At 45.5% G+C, this 20,444-nt stretch overlaps 2 protein-coding genes across 2 annotated transcripts; both read left to right on the top strand.

Annotated features, from left to right (window-relative positions):
* Positions 1 to 1,250: 1,250 nt before the first annotated feature.
* On the top strand, positions 1,251 to 5,917 carry LOC100928342 (sepiapterin reductase). The gene is made up of 3 exons (XM_003758688.3): positions 1,251 to 1,562; positions 3,118 to 3,408; positions 4,317 to 5,917. Exons 1-3 carry the CDS (start codon positions 1,259 to 1,261, stop codon positions 4,505 to 4,507), a joined length of 786 nt encoding a protein of 261 aa, XP_003758736.1. The 5' UTR covers positions 1,251 to 1,258; the 3' UTR covers positions 4,508 to 5,917.
* Positions 5,918 to 7,633: 1,716 nt separating this feature from the next.
* Positions 7,634 to 13,202, top strand: LOC100930150 (sepiapterin reductase). Its single transcript, XM_031949715.1, has 3 exons — positions 7,634 to 8,061; positions 10,843 to 11,133; positions 12,133 to 13,202. Exons 1-3 carry the CDS (start codon positions 7,758 to 7,760, stop codon positions 12,321 to 12,323), a joined length of 786 nt encoding a protein of 261 aa, XP_031805575.1. The 5' UTR covers positions 7,634 to 7,757; the 3' UTR covers positions 12,324 to 13,202.
* Positions 13,203 to 20,444: the final 7,242 nt, after the last annotated feature.

The following is a 20,444-nucleotide window of genomic DNA, read 5'->3' as shown; positions in this document are numbered from 1 at the left end:
GCTTGTGGAACTCATTCTTCCACCCCCCCTTCTCCTCCCCCTTCTTCTTGTGATTGGCTCTCCCCTTTAACCACGTGGCTAGCTTTTCAAAGTAACATGCGGCAATAGAACGGTTTCCAAGGTTGTGAAAAGTGAACATTGAAGTGTCCACTTCCCTCCTTCCCCATCTGTTATTCTTACTACCTGCTGATTTAAAGGTGTACGAATTCTGAATTCATATTCAGGCCTATAAGGGGAGAATACTGCTCTCCCACTTGGTCCAATTTTTGTGAGGATAAAATGACAACCTTTTGTAAAGCATCCAGCACTAATGCCTGGTAGTAAGCACTTAATAAATATTGGTTTCATATATTTAACATGTATTGGAATACCTGTCATCTAGGGGAGGGGGTGAGGAAAGGAGGGGAAAATTTGGAACAGAAGATTTTGCAAGGGTCAGTGTTGAAAAATTACTCATGCATATGTTTTGTGAATAAAAAGCTATAATAAAAATACTTGTTTCTTTTCTTCTACCTTAAGTTACATGTTTTTTATGATTGTTACTTGTAAAGCATGCAGCACTAATGCCTGATAGTAAGCACTTAATAAATAAATACTGGTTTCATATATTTAACATGTATTGGAATACCTGCCATCTAGGGGAGGGGATGGGGGAAAGGAGGGGAAAATTTGGAACAGAAAGTTTTGCAAGGGTCACTGCTGAAAAATTACTCATGCATATGTTTTGTCAATAAAAAGCTGTAATAAATAAATAAATACTTGTTTCCTTCCTTCTACCTTAAGTTATATGTTTCTATGACTGTTATTTGTAGAGCATCCAGCATTTATGTCTGATAGTAAACACTTAATAAAGACTTGTTTCCTTTCTTCTACCTTAAGGTGCATGTTTACATGATCGTTTTGCTGGTAGTAATTAAGTTTATATTAAGTGCCATAAACTGATGGCAATTAAGTTTCTATACATCTAATGATGGCTATGAAATGTATACCTTAGTGTATACCACACTCCTGGCTATTAAGTTTCTGTGTGTGATTATGATGAACATTAAGCGAATCCACTTTTACTCTCCCAGTTCACAGAACGTTCAGAGCGGGTCCCAAGATCCTATTTGGGGAACTTGCGCGCTGCTGCTCAGGTCTGGGGAGGGAACTTGGGGGCGGGTCCCGCTCGCGGGCTTGCTCCCCCGGGGAGCCAGAGCCCGGGGTTTTAAAGGGCAGAGTCCGGTCCTGCTCCGCGGAGTCGCGGGAAGGGGGCGACATGGAGGGCAGCCTAGGCCGGGCGCTGTGCATCCTGACCGGGGCTTCTCGGGGCTTCGGCCGCAGCCTGGTACCGCTGCTGGCTTCGCGGCTGGCGCCCGGCTCGGTCCTGGTGCTGAGCGCCCGCAACGACGGGCCCCTGCGGGAGCTGGCCGCCGAGCTGGGGCCGCTGCGGCCCGGCCTCCGGGTGCGGTGCGTGCCGGCCGACCTGGGCAACGAGGCCGGGCTGCACGGGCTGCTGGAGGCGCTGCGGAAGCAGCCCCGGCCCCCAGATCTGCAGCGGCTGCTACTTATCAATAACGCCGGTAAACCTGTGGTTTGGGGCACGGAGTAATGTGATGTGGGAGGAGAGTGGAGCGCGGAGAGCCCAGACAGAATGAGCCGAGTGCCCGCCCCGAGTGCCCGGGTCCGGAGCTCCCCAAAGTCCTGGCAGGGAGGAGTAGCTGCAGGGATCCTTTAGGCGCACAGCCCCCATCCCGCCCCCCCCCCCTTCCCCTCCCCGCAGCCGCCGCAGCCTGCACCGATGATAGAGGAGAGACCTTCTCCCCGAGAGTGGCCCCGCTGGGAAGTGACAGAGCCCAACTCTTTCCCACTTCACCCAAGTGACTCCTGCCGAGTTTGAAAAGGGGATCGAGTCAGAATTGGAAGGCGGGCCCTCCGGTCGCCAATCCGGCTGCCTGGTCACTGCGGCAGCTGCAGTTCTTCCCCCTTCTCCTCCCGGCAGTAGCTTTGTGTCAGGGTGCAGGAGCTCTGGGGCAGAGTCCACACTTTCCCCGCAGCCACACCTCACGTGGTTCCCCTGTCAATTTTTCTCCTTCCTTCCCTCCGTTTTATAAGTCAAAGGGAGGAAAAGACAACTCTCTTTCTCTGTGTCGAGATTGCCCCAGATACCGAACCCCAAGGGGCTGAGATGGCTAGCCCGGGGATGGTTTACGCCCCGTGGCTTGTTTTCCCCGGCCACACATTTGTGGAGGAGTTTGGGAAAATCCTGAGCCCTTGTGGTTTGCTCAACTATGTGGAAGAATCTTATTTTTATTATTTTGTGTTTGTGGTTTACCTTATATTCCTTCTCTGCAGCCGAGAGACTTGTGAATGGGCCTATATTATGTATTATAATATATTAGATCCATGTTATTAAAAACGGTTTTTAATATCCCAATCACTGTGAATGCAAATAGAAAAGTGGGACAGTCTTGACTCTAAAGAAAGCAGCTCGCATTTTAAAGAAGGACACAGATATAAGAGGTTTCAACTGCAGGACAGATGGAAAGGAGCAGTGGTCTATAAGCTGATGGTAGGATTAAAAGGTCAAAGGAGCAAGCCTGGTGCACTTTGGGAGCACTGGCTAGGTAAATGGGTGCCAGCTAATAATTGGTGGGGAAAGGATAGTGCATCTACAGGTTGGGGTGGAGTGGGGCTTTGGGTTCCTTCAGGCAGAAGTGGGGATGGGGAAAGGGTTCACCATGCTACCACTAGTGTCTCTCTCTCTCTCTCTCTCTCTGGCAATTGGGGTTAAGTGACTTGCTCAGAGTCACATAGAAAGGAAATGTTAAGTGTCTTAGGCCAGATTTGAACTCCGGTCCTCCTGACTTAGGCCTGGTGCTCTATCACTGTGCCACCTAGCTGCCCTTGGCCTCAATTTTTGTTTTTAATGTACAAAATGTAACAGTGGAATTAGGTGATCTCTAGCGTCCTTTTCAGTTTTCAAATCTAACTCTATACTAGAGTTTTTTCCACCTTGAGAAACTAGAAATATCTCCAGACCCTTGAGTATAAAGTGACTCTATCACCTCCATGTATAATGAATGGCAGACTTTCAAACCAATCATTATAGTTCCTGATTTTGGTTGATTCTTGAAGGTTCCCTGGGTGATCCCTCCAAAGGCATCATAGATCTCACGGATCCGGGAGAAGTCAATGATTATTGGACGCTGAATGTCACCTCTGCACTCTGCCTGACTTCGGGTGTCCTGAGGACCTTTCCTTCGAGTTCCAACCTGGGCAGAATTGTGGTCAATATCTCCTCCCAGTTTGCCCTGAAGCCCACCAAGAGCTGGGCTTTGTACTGCATGGGAAAAGCCGCTCGTGACATGTTGTTCAAAGTCTTAGCAGCTGAAGAGCCTGATGTTAGAGTGCTGAGCTATGCCCCAGGTAAGGGTTTCCTGGGGAGGGATACAGGAAATTGATCCGAGGTCTGCTGGGAGGGAGGGAGGAAGGGAGAGGTGGCCAGTGGTCTGAATGAGGCAGAGGGAAGTTTTGATTGCCCAATTCTGTAATTAGAGTCGGGAGGAGAGACGCCGACAAACATCCCTGCCTTCCAAGAGCTGGTTGCTAATCTGCTAGTGGGTAAACAGTCCCTGTTCTCCAAAAGCCCTTAGGTGGATGGAGGAGTACCTATATTTGTCAGCCTTTTTATTTCATGGGGAGAGGGGAAGTAGCAGCTGCTCTTATGAACTGAGAAATGGACTTGGAATCAGAAAGATTTGGATTCCAAGACCTCCTCAGACATTTACTAATTGTATGGCCCTGAGAGTCAGTAAACTTTCTGAACCTCAGCCTATTCATCTGTAAAATGAGAACTGGAATTAATGGCCTCTGAGTCTCTTCCATCTCTAAATCTATGATTCCGTGAGCCTTTGATGAGAAAGCAGACTCCCTAGGGAGTCCCTTGGGTCTCTTGGAAGAGAACATTTCTGCGCTCAGAGATAGCAATCAGATGTGAGGTAGTTAAAGATAGTGAGTAACTCTCATGCCTTTGATATTGCCTCACAGGGTTCTTCTTCTACCCAGTTAAAAATCCCACAACAATAAGGTAGAGCTGGGAGCCAAAATGAATTTGGGTGAACCTTTAACAGTAGGGACAACTGTTCTTTGGATAAAGGGCAGCAGTTCAAGGTCCCAGAGGCACTGATGGGATGTCAAGGGATCTCCCAAGTCCTAAGGGGCCCAGAAGGGGCTCATGGCAGAGTTGTCTTGTGCCTCAATGCCAGGTGACTTTTGGCTTCTAAATCTCACTCTCTTTCCCTTTTTCTCTTGTTCCTGTTCCTGTCGCTTCTCAGGTCCTCTGGACACAGATATGCGTCAGACTGCCAAGGCGTACACAAAGGATCCTGAAACCCGCCAGATGTTACATCAACTGTCCAAGAGTGGGGGTCTAGTGGATTGTACTGTATCTGGCCAGAAACTGATGGAGCTATTGCAAGCAAACACCTTTAAGTCTGGGGCCCATATCGATTTCTTCGATAAATAAGTTACTCGTGTTTTCCTCTACTCCTTTCTGATACCCCAACCAACTCCATACTCTTTTGTTTTTGATAATTTTATCATAAAATACCAAAGCACTGTTTATTTTCCCCAGGCTAAACATCTGGCCCTTAATGAGGACAGCAGCCATTCGTTAAATAAACACATCCATTATAGATTTAAAGCTGAAAGAAACCTCACAGATAGCTGGACTAAGCCCTTTATTTTACAGATGAGGACCTAGAGAGGGCAAATGCTGACACGTAGAGACCAGCAAAGCTAGTTCAATTTTGACTCCAAAATTTAGCACTTTGTGGACTGCAGCAAGAACCACAGAATTTTGCAGCAGGTGGGGATCCAATAGGTACCTGACCATGAATTTCCCTTCACAGTGAAAAAGAACCTATCACTTGCCAAAGCAGCCTGTTATATTCTTTGGTTGTTCTTGTCATAAGAAGTTTTTCCTGACATTAAGCTTAAATGTGCCTCCTGGCAGCATCCAGGTGATCCCCCACCATTTTTCCTCTTCTTCTGCCTGGGGCTGAGCCAAACCCATTTGAGCATCCAGGATGGCAGAGGCTCCCTGCCAAAGTAGTATTTCGTAGTTGGTATCACATCCAGGAAATAGATTAAAATCACCCAGCTAACCATCCTTCATTCCTCCCCTGGTTCTGCTTCTGACTCTCTGGACTTCCACTAGCTCTTGCTGGATTCCCCTTCCCCTTTTTAGTATATAGTAAGTAAGTTTATAAAGTGGCTAATAAAAATGTAACAATAGCAGGGAGATTGCAAAGGGGAATCTAGAAGTTCCTTACAGATTATCTCATTAAAGGAAGCACAAAGGTTTTCAAAGTGTCTCTCATAAAATGACCCATGCTGAGACTATATTCTAAAAAAGGAAAGCCTTCTGAACCTTGCTGTGAGGACTTTTGATTCTGCTAATTGTCTCGGTCTGTTAACCCTCAGAGAAGTTCTGAATGTCCACAGTAAGACCATCAAAAGATCAAATGTTGCTGATGAACTTTAAGCTGATGTAGATATGTTAAGTAAACCCAAGGTGACACAGATAACAGTGTCCCACCAAATTTCTATAAAAATGGGAACCCCAAACTCTTGTCTCTGAGCAGTTTTTCATCTCCTAAGGGTCCATCTGCTTAAATACTCCCGACTCCAATCCATGCTCATGTGACTCTCCCCCTACCCATTCTCTTCTCCATGCTGCTCAACTTCTTCCACCACCCCATTCCTGTCCCCGTGCCATCTACCTCTGTACTCCCTTCCCCCACTGTTTGTCTCTGTACTTTCTGCTGTTTGCCCTTGTACCCTCTGTGCCTTATTAAAATGTGATTGAAATATTTCTCTCTGATGCCATTACGGTCTTTCCTGGTGCGTGTCAAAAGAACTGGGGATACTTGCCCCCATTTGTCCCAGTAGGACCTACTTAATGGTCCCATTCCTTTATTATATTATTAAATCCATAAATTAATTAAAAATTCAAGTGGCTTCTAAAACTTAACCAGAAAGGTCTCCTCAGGATGAATAAGATAAATGTATGATGATATTATCTTGCTGGAGTTTCAGGAATAGCCAGTTCTAACTAGAACTCGGTGTAAGTTAAACCTTAAGTATACCAGAGTTGTATAGGAGGCAGACCTGGGAGAGGGGGGCAGACTCCTCAGGTCTCCACTAGATATAGAAAGAAAACTTTAAGCTTGGATACGGTGCCATGAATTTTTGCTGGATCTGTAATTTTCTTGGTGCGAAAATTTCTGGATTGGAACCCTTTTCTGTCACATCTCATCCTGAGTCATCTTCTAGCAAGTCCCTTAACTTCTCTGGCTCATTTGTCAACAAGAACTATTGAAAGAAAAAGAAAGCAGGCTGCCAGAAGCTAGTCCTCCCCATATTTTCTACCCAAGTGCTTTTGCTTTGCTGGCCCAGTTGTACCATCTACAAATATGAGGATACCATCTATGACTTGAACTCAGTTATTGATGTGAAAATAACACAATCTTGATCCTCACTCATGGTTTGGACATTAGGGGACAGATCCTGGTCTTTTTAAAAATGGCTTTTTATTTACAAAACATACACATGGATAATTTTTCAACATTGACCCTTGCAAAACCTTGTGTTCCAAATTTTCCCCTCCTTCCTCCCCACCTCCTCCCCTAGCTGGCAGGTAATCCAATATTTGTTAATATGCTAAAATTTATGTTAAATCCAATATATGTATACATATTTATACAATTATCTTGCTGCACATGAAAAATCGGATCAAGAAGGAAAAAACTGAGAAAAAAAAAAACAAAATGCAAGCAAACGACAACGGAAAGAGTGAGAGTGCTGTGTTGCGGTCCACACCCAGTTCCCACAGTCCTCTGTCTGGGTGGACGTGGCTCTCTCCAATCACAAGATTACTAGTAACTTAACGATTAATACTGCAGCTCTAAAACTCCCTCCAAGGCATCTTGTATGTGAAAGATTTCCTCCCCCTCCGAGTACCGAGTATTTAGTGCACGTGTGTAGTAAGTTCATCGTTTCATTTGTCTGGGTGCCCCCAGCTCACACGGAGCCCGAGAGTCAAGTGACTCATCCACAAACATTTAGCAAGCGCTTAGTGTTTGCGTGTTTGGCGCCAGGTTAATGCTGTGAATGCAAAGAAAAATTGGACCAGCCTGTCCTGGACGAGTTTCCGTTCTAACGGCAGAGATAAATGCATAAATAAATAGACCCGGACAAGACACGTGGAGCCCAGGTGGGAAGTTAGCTAAGAGAGGAGGGCTCTGGCCGCTGGGGTCTTGGAGAAGTCCGCGGGAGCAGCGCGAGAAAGGACATAGACACGTGTAGTAGCCCCCCAATATCCGGTTATCGATCACTAATTGGCTCTCTGCTGGGGGAGGGGGGGGAAGGGTTCGAGGCTCACGCCTGCTCCCTTCTGCTTGTTTAACTAACAGCCTGGGAAACCTGTTCCGGCTAATTGGGGAACTGTCCTGGGTGGACCCGGGGGAGAACCGGGACGAAGTTGCTCAGCCAGAGCTCAACCGCCACTGCAGCCCCGTCCCACTGGGGAGGGCGGGTTCTTGCACCGGGACGGCGGAGGCGGGGCTTGTTTTGTTTCCGCCAATGGAAGCGCACGTGGGTGCGGAGAGCAGGCGGCCGGAAGCGCTTCGCTCTGGAAGCGTCGGGCCGCGTCCTGCTCGTCCTGGCCTGAAAAGGCAGAGTCCGGTCGGCCCGCGCCCGGGGGAGGGAGCGACATGGAGGGCGGCCTGGGCCGGAGCGTGTGCATCCTGACCGGGGCCTCCCGGGGCTTGGGCCGCAGCCTGGCCCTGCTGCTGGCCCCGCGGCTGGCCGCCGGCTCGGCGCTGCTGCTGAGCGCCCGCAACTCCGAGGCCCTGAAGGCGCTGGCGGCCGAGCTGGGGGCGGCGCGCCCGGATGTGCGGGTGCTGTGCGTGTCGGCCGACCTGGGCAGCGAGGCCGGGCTGCGGCGGCTGACGGAGGCGCTGCGGGAGCTGCCCAGGCCGCCGGACTTGCAGCGGCTCCTGCTGATCAACAACGCTGGTAACGGCGCCGGAGCGGGGAGGAGGGGCAAGTGTGACCGGAGGGGGCGGGAGCCGCTCCCCTTTGAACTGACCTCTTGTGTTCTGCGGCCCGTGTTGGGCTCTGGCCAGAGTTGGAAGGAGCCTCAGTGGCCCTCTAGTGTAGCCCAGAATCCCCTCCGCCCCGCCCCCAAGCCCGTCTTGCTCACCGGCTCCCGGGGCCCCCATTCGGGCTCTGAGGCTGACCTTGAGCTTCAGCCGGCCTCTGCGCACTCCCCCCATTGTGCTTTATGGCCTGCCCGGGGGGGTCAAACAGAATTAGTCCGACCCCCGCGTTCTCGGAGACGGCCTCCCGTCCCCCATCAAGGGGCAAACCAGCCCAGTTCCTTCAAGGAATCCGTGCCATTTGGCCTTGTTAATTACAGGTCATTCAGCAGCTCGGAAAACACTCACACAAGTTATCGCGGCCACAGCTAACCCTGAAAACCACAATAAAAGCAAAGTAAACCCCAAGAGCTGTCAGTTTCTAACCACAAAAAGCTTTCTTTCCATGGAGGAGGGAAACTAGTCCCGGGCACCGCATCTCCTGCAGTAGGAGGTGGGGGTAAGGGCGGCCAGGGATGGATACATGTAGCGCAGCTACATGGTGAGTGTAGCCCTGAGCTGAGGGGTAGCAGCCCCGAGACAAGTTTGATTTATGGAAGAACCTCATGACCAGGATGTGGTTCCCCCGGTGTTTGTCCCAGCTCAGGAACCCCCTGGAGCTGCCCTGGAAACTGTCCTGGGACTCTGCGGGACGAAAATGTACCCAGAGAGAAAGTGCAAAGGATTGTTGGTAGTCGGAGCACAGGGCACAGATGGCTGGGCTTAGCTCTGGAAAACAGGGGGATTTGGGGGTAAGTGACTCCCCAGGGTCACTCAGCTAGGAGTATTAAGTGTCTGAGGTCAGATTTGAACTCAGATCCTCCTGACTCCAGGGCCAGCACCAGGGTAAAAAGAAAGGGATGGTCTTGGCAAGGGAATCCTGGCAGTCTCACCAGTGGCAAAGGAGATTTCCAGCTTAAACTTTGAAACCCAAATCCGATATTCCAGATATAGGCAATCATAATAGTAATTACTCGTTTGTATGTAGTACTTTAAGGTTTCCCGAGAACTTTTCAAATATTATCTCACTTTATCCTCACAACAACCCTGAGAGATAAGAACTATATTTGCCTATGAGGAACCCGAGAGGACAGAGTTCAGTAAACTGGCCAAAATCACACTGCTAGTAACTGAAGCAGGATTTAAACTCGGAGAGTCCTGAATTCAGGTCCAGCACTCCACCCCGTGAGCCAACTAGCTGGACAATGGGATTCCCACCTCTTTTTATGTGGAAACAAGTTCTGCCCGTGCAATCAAAGAAAGATTCCATTCGTTTCTTTGGCTTTCGCTTTCCTCTGCTGATCCATATTGAGCTTGCAGCTCACTAAAACTCCTACATCTCCTTCGGAGAAATGGAGATTTTACCCACCTTCACTGTCTTATCATTAGGAAGTTGCTATTTTTGAACTGAAATGGAAGACTTAATGTGTCATAGTTTTTTGGAATCATGTCTGTCACCCCTGATTCTCAGCTTTGTACCATCTACAGACTTAATGAGACTTAAATTACTAATTAAAATATTAAATTTCATAGAACCAAGCACAGATCCTGGAGCTGTCCATTGGAAACCCTTATCCAAAATGGGATGGAACCACGATCCTTTGAAATCATGAGAACTGAATCATGGAATCACGACTGAGTCTAGTCATTCAGCTAGATCTAGAATCATATAATTGTCACCATCTGATCTACATCTCTACATATCTGCAATAAGATGAATAGGAGATGCTTAATCCATTGTTTTGTTATATAACTAGGATATGAGGGGCAGCTAGTTAGTGTAGTGGATATAGCACCGGGAAGACCTGAGTTCAAATTTGACCTCAGACACTTAACGCATCCTGGCTGTGTGATCCCAGGCAAGTCACTTAATTCCAATTGCTTCAGCAAAAAAAATTTTAATTAAATTTAATTTAATTTTTAAAAATAACTAGGATATGTACAGGATTCCCTTGATTTGCTGTGCTCTGTGTCTTTCGCTTCAACTCTCAGGGAGGTGGGCAGTAGGTTTCATCGTGAGTCCACTGGAATTGCAGTTAGTCATTACACTGATCAAAATTCCCAAACCTTTCAGAGTTTTTGTCCTTTACCCTGTTATTGTCTTTATATAAATTGTTCTCCTGGTTCTATTCCCTTCAGGTTGCATCAGTTCATACAATTATTCCCAGGCATCTCTGAAGCCCTCTATTTCATGATTTCTTGCAGCACCATGACACATGGGATTATATAGCATAATTTGTTCAGCCATTTTTTTTTTTTGTTTTCACATCCCCCGCATTTTTGTCTCCGGCAGAAAGGATCCAGGTCCTTACTACAAGAGGGATTCTTAATCTTTTAATAGATCACGGACTGTTTGCAATCTGGGGAAGTCAGGGGACTCTTTTCCAGTATGTTTTTAAATGAATAAAATACACAAGATTGCCACAAGAGGCAATTCTCTCAAAATGATGCAATGGTCAAAATTAGGGGAAAAAAAATGTTCAGGAATCCCAGATTAAAGATGGTTTATATCAAGTTTCCTTTTATGGGAAAGCCATGAAGCATAAAAAGTTTACTTCCTGCCCTTTTCCAGGTTCTGGAAGCCAATCTCAAGGGCATTGGGAAGGGGCTCCTGGCCAGGCCTTGTGAATCTGAAAGTTTGATTTTTAATTTTTTTAAGGTACCTTAGGAGATGTGTCTAAATATGTTGTGGACTTTGCTGACCCAGTAGAAGTCAATGGCTACTGGGCTCTGAATGTGACCTCCACCCTTTGCCTAACTGCGGGGGTCCTCAGGGCCTTCCCTCCCAGCCCCGGCCTGAAGCGAACTGTGGTCAACATCTCCTCCTTGTGTGCCGTGCAACCCTTCAAGAGCTGGAGCCTCTACTGTTCCGGCAAAGCTGCCCGAGACATGATGTTCAGAGTCCTGGCAAAGGAGGAACCCGACATGCGAGTGCTGAACTATGCCCCAGGTAGGGGGACATCTGGTCACCTCCTGGCTCTGGCTGGGGAGCCAGGCACCTCCTAGGTCTTTCTCCTCATCCAGAGCTCCCTTACATCCATCATTCCTTGGGGGCAAGTCCCTCCTGCAGAGAGTATTGGCCAAGGGGCTTTGAAGGATGTGGCGGAGCCACTCTTGGAAATCGTTTGGAAGGGAGGCCAGTGACAGAGCAATCCCTAGAGGGGAAACGTGTCCTTGTCCCTTATGGAAACAACCTCTCCCTCCCCCAAGCATCTGATCATCACGGACACCTTGTGTCCCCTCCTGCCACCGGGTCATAGATTTAGAGCTGGGAGGTACCTCGGAGGCCCGGTGTTTTAGCAGAGGAGGACACGGAGGCACCGAGAACATACAGACTTGCCCGGGGTCTCCCTGGTAGTTAATTGTCTGAACAAGCATTTTGAACGTGGACTCTAATGTCCAGTGCTCTTTCCTCTCCTTGGTGAGTAGCTAACAACTTGCCTGTGCCCCAGTGGTGACCACAGCTAAAAAACAAGCCCCAAATCATGTATCCAGTACCTGCTGTGGGCGGTAGCAGTCCTAAGGGCCACTTACTGGGTGCCACCCCCGGGTGTCATCAGTCCCTTGGCGCCCAGGGGAAGGGGAAAAGACCCCTAGGAAATGGAAGGCTTGGCCCCTGCCCTCAGGACTCAGATAATCAATAGCAAGCATGTTTTTCAAGGCTTGCCAAGCGCACTTACCTGAGTTCTCTCATTGATCATCAGCACGACTGGGGGGAGTAGAGGAAAGCTGGAATTATCTCAGCCCGAGTCCAGGGCAGGATTAGGACTTGGACTGACCCGATGCCAAGGCTAGCTCTCTCTCCCCCGCCCCATCTGGCTGAATGAGGGGGAGAGGGGTCCGTGGCTCAGAGGCTCAGTCCTATTCCAGTCCTTTTTTGCCCTGGTCTCCCCATCCACCCCCAGCCAGGGGTGCTACTAGATCTTTGTCCTTTCTTCTGTTCCCCCAGGCCCTCTGGACACAGACATGCATCAGGAAGGCAGACAGAAAACCAAGGACTTGGACGTACGGGAGACTCTGAACAAGCTCAAGGACAGCCAGTCCCTGCTGGATTGCTCAGTCTCTGCCCAGAAGCTCCTAGACCTGCTGCAGCAGGATACTTTTGAGTCAGGGGCCCACATTGACTTCTTTGATGAGTAGGACTGGCTGCCCTGCACCCCCTGGGCACCCCCACACCTTCCCTGCCGTCCTCAGCTCTTCCCAAGTGCCTGGGGAGGATGTACCCCTCAGCCTCTCCTCTCAGATGGGGTGTGACTTAGCCAGGTTGCCACGGCCAGAGCTGGGATTCCCAATGCAGGGCTCTCTGCTCTGCCGTGATGTGCCTTCTCTTCCATTGCCTTTGGTTTGTTATCTGGTTTCCACTAAGACCGAGTCTCTTCTCATTCTGTCTTGTCCCTTTCTTCCCCTTCCCAAAGAGCCCATTGGTGTCCAGCCTAACACTGCATTGGGAGTGTTAGGAATAGTGACGGGAATGTGTCAGTGAGTCTGGGGGGATTGGGGGATAAAAACAGAGACCGTGTTGAAAGGGGAGGCGATTCTCTGACACCCCCCCCCCCCTGAGAATCAGAGGGGCACGGTGCTTACAATGCCAGGCTTGCAGTCAGCAAGCTCTGAGTGCAAATCCAGCCACTGACATTTACTGTGAGATTCTGGACAAGTCACTTCATGTCTGTACCTCAAGCTGCTCCCCAAAACCTGAATCTGAGTTCCTGGCCTGGTTACCATCTGCCTTGTTCAAGAGAACTCTCTCATTGGACTCCATGCTGAAATGACATGTCATTTCTGTATGAAAGGCAGAGGGAGAGAAAGATAGGAAGAGAGGGGAAGGAAGGGAGGGAGGGCGGGAGGAAGGAAGGAAAAGAAGAAGGAAGAAAGGAAAGAAGGAAGGAAGGAAGACGCTGAATTCTCTCTCCTTTTCTCTTTACTTCTATCCCTTGTATAAGTTGTAAGATCTGTCAGGGTGGAAATGTCTTTCTGATTCCTTTTGTCTCAGAGAATTCAATAAATGCTGAGAAAGTATTTGTGTGTGTGTGTGTGTGTGTGTGTGTGTGTACATCACTCATTCATGGAAGTATTTACTGAGGGATTATACTGGGACAGACACAAAAACAAAGAAACAATCCTTTTCTCAAGGAGCTCACATTTTATCAGGGAAAATACACTTGTGTGTTCAGCGTAATTTTTCTTTTCCTTTTTTTTTTTTTTTTAAAACAATAGCTTTTTATTTTCAAAATATTTGCAAAGATCATTTCCAATATTCACCTTTTCAAATCCTTGTGTTTTAATTTTTTTCTCCTGCCCCCTCCTCTGGGCAGCAAGTAATCCAATATATGTTAAACATGTGTAATTCTTCCATACATATTTCCACATTTATCATGCTGCATAAGAAAAAATCAGATCAAAAAAGGGAAAAATGAGAGAGAAAAAAGAGAGGAAAAATAGGTGAAAATGCTATTTTGTGATCTACACTCCATCCCAATCTGGATGCAGATGGCTCTCTCCATCACAAGTCTATCAGAATTGACCTGAATCATCTCATTCTTGGAGAGAGCCACGTCCATCAGAATATTCTTGTTTCAACATGATTTTTCACTCCTATAGGGAACTCCTGCATGAGGACACTCCCTTCATCAGTGTAGCTAGCAGCTCCTTTCTGACGGTCTTTGAGTGTTTTCTAGAGCACTGAGATCACTGTTCCCGTGCCCAGGGCCTCATCCAGGATGCGATCCCTGATCTTGAAGTCCAGTTCTCTCCACTGAACCATAGGATATCTCATGATTATATAAGAAGATACAAGATTAGGGGGTCAAAATTGTAGAACAGAAAATAATCCCACATAGGTGGGGACTGAATGAACTCATCATAACTGACACCATCTTGTGACTCAATTCTGGAGCCAGCTCCATTCCCTTCCTTTTAATTATTTCTGTCTCATGAGAAAACTTTATTCAATTATGGTAATTGTAAGAACCTTGGCTTATGTGGCTGGGAAGCTGAACCATCTCCACTTGCTGCTTTGACACCCTTAACTCAGTATATTATAGATTAGGTCCACCAGAAACCCAGTCAGATCTGAAGATAATACAGTTTTTCCCCCACAAATATACATCTTAAACAACCCATATGTTTTATCTGAAATCGGCCCCATACTATTCAATCAGTTATTGTTTCCTTGTTCCTTTGAGTGAATATGATCACTTAGGGTGAATGAGATATTTATTTATTTCAGGAAATTTCATGTATTGACTTTCTCCCCTCCCAGTTCAGAACATCAATAATCTTTTATCCATTTAGAAATCAGATTACCTCTTCAACCAATTAACCAATTTCTTTTAATTATCAGAATTGATAATCTTTTAATTAATTGACTTTATTAGAAAAAATACTTTTTGATGTATACAAAATCTGTCTCCCTGTTTGTATCCAGTCCTGATCATAAAATGAATAGACAATTGTTGTTTATTACTTACTACATCAATACGCTCAGAAGTTCAAACCTTGATTTCCTCAGTTATTTTATCTTTAACCCGAGTTTTTGGCAAGCCCAGCGAGGTCCAATCAGGACTCTGACCTCCTTCCCTCCAAAGGCTTTCTTAGAGTACTCTGGCTAATCTTTCAGCAAAGGACTTTTTCTGTGGAAGGCTACCCTCAGGGATCAGATTCCTCTTAATTTTGATTTCTTCTAAGCTAAGGTAAGGTTTATCCTCCTGCTGCTGGGGAAAGTTTACCCCCATCCTGAAGGATTATTCCCTTTAAGGAAAGGATAGGTTCCAATAATAGTAAAATACCAAAGCATCCCGTGATTACAGTTTCTTTTGGCATGAGTCCAGGGAAAGAACTTGCTGTTATATTGACACCTCCGTAGAGAAATTTTTACTGGCCTGAAACTTCCCATACAGGAGTAGAGAGGATGACTAAAAGAGATCTTAAATTATTCTAAAATATATAAGAGTACAAATGGATTATACAAATTGAGCTGAAGAAGAAACTTAATTATGGAAGAGGTGGGAAACTGGTATGTGCTTGTCTTAATGGTTTTTATTTTCTGTCTTCTATTTCTTTGTAAAATGCAGAAAAAAATGTCTTATGTAAGTTTAGTAGGTGGCACAGTGGACAGAACACTGGCCCTGGAGTCTTCCCGAGTTTAAATCTCGCTTCAGACACTTACTAGCTATGTGACCCTGGGCAAATCATTTGACCCGTTTGCCTCAGTTTCCTCATGTGCAAAGTGAGTTGGAGAAGGAAGTGGCAAACTACTACTATCTGTGCCTAGAAAACTCCAGCTGGGGTCCCAAGACTCAGACACTATTCACAAGTGACTGAACAACAATAAAACAAGATAGAAAAGGTGAGATTGATTCCCAAATCTCTCTCTCCCAAATTCCCCTCCAAACCACTTTAAAGGTCCCAAGGGCCTTATTATATCATTTCATATCTGAACAAAGTTAATCTTGCACCTGACTTTCAATGTCTTGTGACTATGACTATCAGATATGTCAAGACCTCAGGCCTTGAATCAAAGAGAGCTAAGGGAATTCCCCCCCATTATGATATGTCAGATAAATCTATGTCCTTGAAGAGATGAATCCTGACATTATTATAACTATGTTTCTCTTTTTCATTTTATAGCAAATTTCTATAATCAGAGCAGGTGAGCAGGAATTTTCTAAGTACAATACTAAAATCTATTTATTAATAGATTGATACTGGAGCATCTTTGAGTTACTACAATAGGATGCAAGTATAAAAAATTTTACCGTTTAATCTACTGGTCATCCTGCCATTTAGGGGAGGGGGTGGGGGGGTAAGAGGTGAAAAATTGGAACAAGAGGTTTGGCAATTGTTAATGCTGTAAAGTTACCCATGTATATATCCTGTAAATAAAAGGCTATTAAATTTAAAAAAAAAAAAAAAAAAAGAAAAAAAAATTTTACCGTTTAACTTATTTTTGTTCAAATTATAATATAGAGATGGTTTAAGAGAGGGGAAGGATTAGACAAAGTATTAAGATAAAGATATAAATGTTTTTTTAATTAAATGGAATAGTAAATTTGGGGCAGTAACAGTATTGGACCGTTTTCTGTAGGATTTATGCATATGTATATGATTGGCTTCCAAATTATTTTAATGGGAAATTCAGGCTTTGATAATATTGTAACTCGAAGAGTAAAAGTTAAAAAAATAAGGCAAACTGAAGCTCAAAGTTTTGAGCATGATCAATTTAATGGTAAAGCTTAAATCTATCAATAAATAGTAGCTCAGTTTTTTCAATAAGTGGAGATTCTGAATGAGGGGGACAGTCTTCTTGGATAGGTTTTGGGGACTCCAGAACAAAGAACAGAATGGGGTGGGATCGGAGACAATATGCTTGGTTAGAAGTTTGGTAATGGTGTGGAAAGTGGGGCTAGCAATGACCCTTCCTTCCTTCCTGTGACTAAGCAGTGCTCATTGTTTGATTCTACCTAAAAGGTAGATAATTAATAATTGCCCAGATAATTAGGTAGATAATTGCCCAGACTTTTGATCAGCAAACCACATATCCTTGAAGGATGGCTTGGGGGTATAACAATATTAGACCTGATTCACTTGTGTTCCTACCAATGCTCCAAAGTTAGCAAAATTCCTTGTCTGAACTTAATCCATTAGAGGTCAGCTGAATTCTGAACTAAGACCAGAGAAAGAGAAGCATAACTTAAGCAGTTACAGGACAATATCAGGTAATTGTAAATAGGATTAATAAAAAAATATGTAGACTCAATCTTGATCATTTCAGAAAGAAATCAGGGAATCCTGCAGGTGGAAAGGAGGAGGGAGAGTATTCCAGGCATGGGGAAACTAATGCTGAGCTAGTAAAATAGACTAAGAAGTAGCAGTCAGATGGGAAACCTAGGGAAAAACAATGTCCTGTGAATACAGAGAGGCTTGGAGAGACTTATATGAACTGATGCTGAGTGAAATGAGCAGAACCAGCAGATCATAATATACTTCAATAACGATATTGTATGAGGATGTATTCTGATGGAAGTGGATCTCTTCTACAAAGAAAAGATCCAATTCAGTTCCAATTGATCAATGATGGACAGAAGCAGCTACACCCAGAGAAGGAACACTGGGAAATGAGTATGAACTGTTTGCATTTTTGTTTTTCTTCCCGGGTTATTTTTACCTTCTTATTCCAAATTCTTCTTGTGCAACAAGAGAACTGTTCGGTTCTGCACACATAGATTGTATCTAGGATATACTATATCATATTTAACATATATAGGACTGCTTGCTATCTGAGGGAGCAGATGGAGGGAGGGAGGGAGGGGAAAAATCGGAACGGAAGTGAGTACAAGGGATAATGTTGTAAAAAATTACCCTGGCATGGGTTCTGTCAATAAAAAGTTATAATTATTTTAAAAAAAACTGTCCTGGAAAGCTGAAGGAATGAGGAATCCAGGAGAAGATATTTGTCCCCAGTGTCAAAGACTGCAGACAGTCAAGAAGGATGAGGATCAAAAAGGACTGCAAAATTCGGCAAGAGATCATCAGCAACTTTGGAGAGAAGGGTTTGGGTTGAATGTTGAGGTAGGAAGCCAGACTGCAGAATGTTCAGGAGTGAGTGGGAGGTAGAAGCCCTGAATGTAGATGGCCTTCCCAACCCGGTTAGCCACAAAAGGGAGGAGAGATATGGGAAGGTAGATGGGATGGAAAGATCCAATGAAGGGATCTTTTGAGGATGGGAAAAGACAGGGACATATTTGTAAGTAGCAGGAAAGCTGCCAGTAGACTGAAGATAAGTGAGGGAGTGGGGGATAGTAGGGAGGAGAGTCTGCCAGAAAAGATGGAATTGAATGGGATCAATTATTCAGGCTCTTCATGTAAGATGGAGGTGAAGGGGGAGATGGTGACAGAACTGGTCTGAATAAGATTAGATGAGGAGGAGCAGAGAAGGAGATCTAGGTGAATGGCTTCAATTTCTTGCAGATTTTCAGTTGAGAGAATGGGGAAAGAGAGCCAATGGGAAGTTTAAGGAGGGATGAAAAAGTCTGGCAGAGCTGCTGTGGTGAGTGGGATAGTGAGCTGATAAGGGAAGTGTGAAGGATTATCTAGCAGCACCAAGAGCCCAGCTGAATTTCTGCAGCATAAATTTATAGTACATCCAGTCAGAATAGTGGGAACATTTTCTCCACCTTCATTCAGCAGCTCATGTGTCAGAGTGAAGTCACAGATGGCGGGAGTGCTCCAAGGCTGAGACTTGCTAAGGCACAATCAAGTGTGTGATAAAGGGCCAATGGACTCAAAAGAACAGTGTACCCTTGAATTGGTTCACCAAGGAATTACCATGGGGAAATGAGCAGGGGTTGGCTAGTTCTGGGGTGATGGCCCAGAGAGAAGTGAAGGGATGAGGGATGGCAGGTCATGGTGTGGATGTCAAGTAGGGTTTGATATTGGAAGGCAGAGGGAGGGGCAGAATGCTAATAGGTTGTGATCAGATAAGGGAATTTCAGAGTTTATGAACGTGAAAGTGGGATATTAATAGGTGATAATGATTATCTTTATGTGTGGCTGAAATGGAGGGGAAGAGCAGGTCGTGGAAAATTAATAGATGAAGGTTTTTGAGCGATTGTCAATATGGATGTTGAAGTGTCCTGTATGAGAGTGGGATTTGGAGAGGAGAGAAAGGTTATGAACCAGATACTGAACTCATTGAGGGAGGATGGGGAGTGATCTAGAAGTCTGTAGACAAAATCTACCAGGATTTTGATCAGATAGTAGGTGTGAACTGCCTGAACCTTGAAAGGGGAGAAGTTACAGAGTTGGTGGAAGTAGGAAAATATGAAATTGGCAGTGGGGAAACAAGGAGCAACTTCTCACCTTGACTTGTAAGTTAAGGGACATATTATTTTGCTTATTTGTGATGTTTTTTATTAAAACCTTTTATTTTTAAAACACATGCATGGATCATTTTTCAACATTGACCCTTGCAAAACTTTGTGTTCCAAATTTTCTCCTCCTTCCTTTGAATGAAAAAGGTTTTCCCAGTTTATTGTAGAGCCACAGTTCTTTCCCATCATAGTCTTTCTTTTATCACCGAGTTGGCAAGATTCCCAAGCCAGAAATCCAGAAATTTGTTTGCCACAATGTGTATATGTATCATATATATATACAATGTATATCATATGTACATATGATACACATATGCATTTATATATCATACATTTACACATATATGCAGTGATATATACATACTGCAAAGTGTATGATTACAGACAAAGCTATGTCTTTTCATCCTTCTAATTTCCAAAGCACAAAAATTCTACTTTCCTCTCCCAGTAAAAAGTGAGGCTCCTCAAGGTAATCGAATTAAAATGCAGTAAGGGACACGCATTTTCAAACATGGCCAATGGGGCAGGTGGTTGGCACTGTAGGAGGCCTGGAGTACATTTATGTGCAGCATACACATCGTAGCAAGCAAATTCCTGGAGTGAGCAAGACCTGAATTCAAATCTGGCTTAGACATTACTGTGTGACCCAAACAAGGCACTTAGCCTGTTTGACTCAGTTTCCTCATCTGCAAAATGAGCTGGAGAAGGAGATGGAAAATTACTCTAGTATCTTTGCCAAGAAAATTTTAAAAGGGCTCACAAAGAGTCAGGAGCATCTGAAACTACCGAACAACAACAATGTATGTGTATGTACATATATGTGTAAGGGTGTGTACATATGTGTGTAAGGGTATGTACACATGTGCTTATGTGTATGTAGATGCACACATTGTTTTTCTTTCTCTCCCCCAGTCATTGAACAAATTAAAAAAACCTAATTTGCAAAAGAAAGACTCTGAGAGCCGGGACTTGGCCAAGAACCACTTTTCTCCCTTCCTGGGTTTTATCATCCATCCCAGTGGCAAAGAAGTTTTGTAAAGGACTTGGGATCATCCGGGGGAAGGCTAGTGGTGCTGGTCAGACCCGAGGCCCTCAGCGCCCCTTGGTGAGACTAAGAGAGGAGGAAATTCCCTGACATCACAAGCCCAGGCCACAAGGAGGGAGAAGGGGGAGCCTGAGCAGGTCCCTGCTTCTCCATGGGACTCAGGGCTCAGTAGGTCATGCTCTCTGGTGCCATCTGGTGGTCACGCACACGCAGAACAGATACAGTGTGACTGGCAGGAAGGGAAGGCTGGGAGCTCTGAGGCTGGAAATCAGGAAGGGCCTTCAGCAGAAGGGAGAGCCCAGTCCCGTCTCTGTGTCTCCTCTCTGTGTCTCCTCCAGCTTCTGC

Source organism: Sarcophilus harrisii, chromosome 2, assembly GCF_902635505.1.
Source record: "Sarcophilus harrisii chromosome 2, mSarHar1.11, whole genome shotgun sequence".
In the NCBI taxonomy this organism is placed as follows: Eukaryota; Metazoa; Chordata; class Mammalia; order Dasyuromorphia; family Dasyuridae; genus Sarcophilus; species Sarcophilus harrisii.
The sequence above is the reverse complement of the archived record's forward strand: the minus strand, read 5'-3'. Positions and strand labels throughout refer to the sequence as shown.

Bases quoted from the DNA above. Each gene is read 5' to 3' on its own strand.
- LOC100928342 (XM_003758688.3), top strand. From the start codon at position 1,259: ATGGAGGGCAGCCTAGGCCGGGCGCTGTGCATCCTGACCGGGGCTTCT. The intron at 1,563-3,117 runs GTAAACCTGTGG...TGATTCTTGAAG, and splicing joins GCTACTTATCAATAACGCCG to GTTCCCTGGGTGATCCCTCC. The intron at 3,409-4,316 runs GTAAGGGTTTCC...GTCGCTTCTCAG, and splicing joins AGTGCTGAGCTATGCCCCAG to GTCCTCTGGACACAGATATG.
- LOC100930150 (XM_031949715.1), top strand. From the start codon at position 7,758: ATGGAGGGCGGCCTGGGCCGGAGCGTGTGCATCCTGACCGGGGCCTCC. The intron at 8,062-10,842 runs GTAACGGCGCCG...AATTTTTTTAAG, and splicing joins CCTGCTGATCAACAACGCTG to GTACCTTAGGAGATGTGTCT. The intron at 11,134-12,132 runs GTAGGGGGACAT...CTGTTCCCCCAG, and splicing joins AGTGCTGAACTATGCCCCAG to GCCCTCTGGACACAGACATG.